Raw genomic sequence first — 2,591 nt, forward strand, 5'->3', positions numbered from 1 at the left:
GGTTAGTGGAAGAACAGCATCTAGTAAAGATGAGGGTCGAGCGTATTTCCTGCCTTGTGAGTAGGGGGAAGGTGAGAGGGTGAGGTCAAAGAGGAGAGGAGTGGAAAGAAGGAGGCAGAGAGGAATGAGTCAAGGTAGACGTGGGGAGGTTAAAGTCGCCCAGAACTGTGAGAGGTGAGCCGTCCTCAGGAAAGGAGCTTATCAAGGCATCAAGCTCATTGATGAACTCTCCGAGGGAACCTGGAGGGCGATAAATGATAAGGATGTTAAGCTTGAAAGGGCTGGTAACTGTTACAGCATGGAATTCAAAGGAGGCGATAGACAGATGGGTAAGGGGAGAAAGAGAGAATGACCACTTGGGAGAGATGAGGATCCCGGTGCCACCACCCCGCTGACCAGAAGCTCTCGGGGTGTGCGAGAACACGTGGGCAGACGAAGAGAGAGCAGTAAGAGTAGCAGTGTTGTCTGTGGTGATCCATGTTTCCGTCAGTGCCAAGAAGTCGAGGGACTGGAGGGAGGCATAGGCTGAGATGAACTCTGATCAGATGATCAGATTGCTATATCATATGATGGGGTTTAAACTGATATGTTAATTAGATATGTTAACCCTGGGTATTAATACATCTCCTCTCCTCAGAACCCTGGGTATTAATACATCTCCTTCTGTCTCCCTCAGAACCCTGGGTATTAATACATCTCATTCTGTCTCCCTCAGATCCCTGGGTATTAATACATCTCATCCTGTCTCCCTCAGAACCCTGGGTATTAATACATCTCATCCTGTCTCCCTCAGAACCCTGGGTATTAATACATCTCCTCTCCTCAGAACCCTGGGTATTAATACATCTCCTCTCCTCAGAACCCTGGGTATTAATACATCGCCCCCTGTCTCCCTCAGAACCCTGGGTATTAATACATCTCATCCTGTCTCCCTCAGAACCCTGGGTATTAATACATCTCCTCCTGTCTCCCTCAGAACCCTGGGTATTAATACATCTCATCCTGTCTCCCTCAGAACCCTGGGTATTAATACATCTCCTCCTGTCTCCCTCAGAACCCTGGGTATTATGACATCATGGCAGAGGACATGTCTGTGTGGCACGTTCCCAACAACTCTCCTATGGAACACTGGAATCTGGCGTCCATCCTGCGTTACCACACAGAGAGACGCTTCCTCACCCTGCACGGAGGAAACCTGCACCAACTCTTCAAGGTATCAAACACACTCACACCCGCAGACACACAAACACGCAGTACAATTTACGCGTTCTTGTTCAATTACACAGGTGTTTAGGTCCACATTTGATTAACTTTGACAAACTAATCCATCAAGCCGATGTCTAGGCTTTAGCTCGGCAGTTTAACCCAGTCTTGAGACCCCCCCCCCCCCCCCAGTGGATCAAACAGAAGGATGCTTGGTGAAGCTCAACATGAATGACATGTTGTGTTCTGATATCCCAGACCCACCCAGTGGATCAAACAGAAGGATGCTTGGTGAAGCTCAACATGAATGACATGTTGTGTTCTGATATCCCAGACCCACCCAGTGGATCAAACAGAGGGTTGCTTGGTGAAGCTCAACATGAATGACATGTTGTGTTCTGATATCCCAGACCCACCCAGTGGATCAAACAGAAGGATGCTTGGTGAAGCTCAACATGAATGACATGTTGTGTTCTGATATCCCAGACCCACCCAGTGGATCAAACAGAAGGATGCTTGGTGAAGGTCAACATGAATTACATGTTGTGTTCTGATATCCCAGACCCACCCAGTGGATCAAACAGAGGGTTGCTTGGTGAAGCTCAACATGAATGACATGTTGTGTTCTGATATCCCAGACCCACCCAGTGGATCAAACAGAAGGATGCTTGGTGAAGCTCAACATGAATGACATGTTGTGTTCTGATATCTCAGACCCACCCAGTGGATCAAACAGAGGGTTGCTTGGTGAAGCTCAACATGAATGACATGTTGTGTTCTGATATCCCAGACCCACCCAGTGGATCAAACAGAAGGATGCTTGGTGAAGCTCAACATGAATGACATGTTGTGTTCTGATATCCCAGACCCACCCAGTGGATCAAACAGAAGGATGCTTGGTGAAGCTCAACATGAATGACATGTTGTGTTCTGATATCCCAGACCCCCCAGTGGATCAAACAGAAGGATGCTTGGTGAAGCTCAACATGAATGACATGTTGTGTTCTGATATCCCAGACCCACCCAGTGGATCAAACAGAAGGATGCTTGGTGAAGCTCAACATGAATGACATGTTGTGTTCTGATATCCCAGACCCACCCAGTGGATCAAACAGAAGGATGCTTGGTGAAGCTCAACATGAATGACATGTTGTGTTCTGATATCCCAGACCCACCCAGTGGATCAAACAGAAGGATGCTTGGTGAAGCTCAACATGAATGACATGTTGTGTTCTGATATCCCAGACCCACCCAGTGGATCAAACAGAAGGATGCTTGATGAAGCTCAACATGAATGACATGTTGTGTTCTGATATCCCAGATCCACCCAGTGGATCAAACAGAAGGATGCTTGGTGAAGCTCAACATGAATGACATGTTGTGTTCTG

At 47.5% G+C, this 2,591-nt stretch overlaps 1 protein-coding gene across 1 annotated transcript in view; it reads left to right on the top strand.

Moving 5' to 3' along the window:
• Nucleotides 1-1,054: 1,054 nt before the first annotated feature.
• Nucleotides 1,055-2,591, top strand: part of LOC135566775 (intelectin-like) — a gene marked incomplete at its 5' end in the record, with an annotated part of 3,953 nt that continues 2,416 nt past the window's right edge. The window contains one exon of the mRNA XM_065014391.1: nucleotides 1,055-1,213. Within this exon, the coding sequence (XP_064870463.1) occupies nucleotides 1,055-1,213 (159 nt within the window). The remainder of the gene's footprint in view (nucleotides 1,214-2,591) is intronic.

Source organism: Oncorhynchus nerka, unplaced genomic scaffold (assembly GCF_034236695.1).
Source record: "Oncorhynchus nerka isolate Pitt River unplaced genomic scaffold, Oner_Uvic_2.0 unplaced_scaffold_3385, whole genome shotgun sequence".
Taxonomy (NCBI): Eukaryota; Metazoa; Chordata; class Actinopteri; order Salmoniformes; family Salmonidae; genus Oncorhynchus; species Oncorhynchus nerka.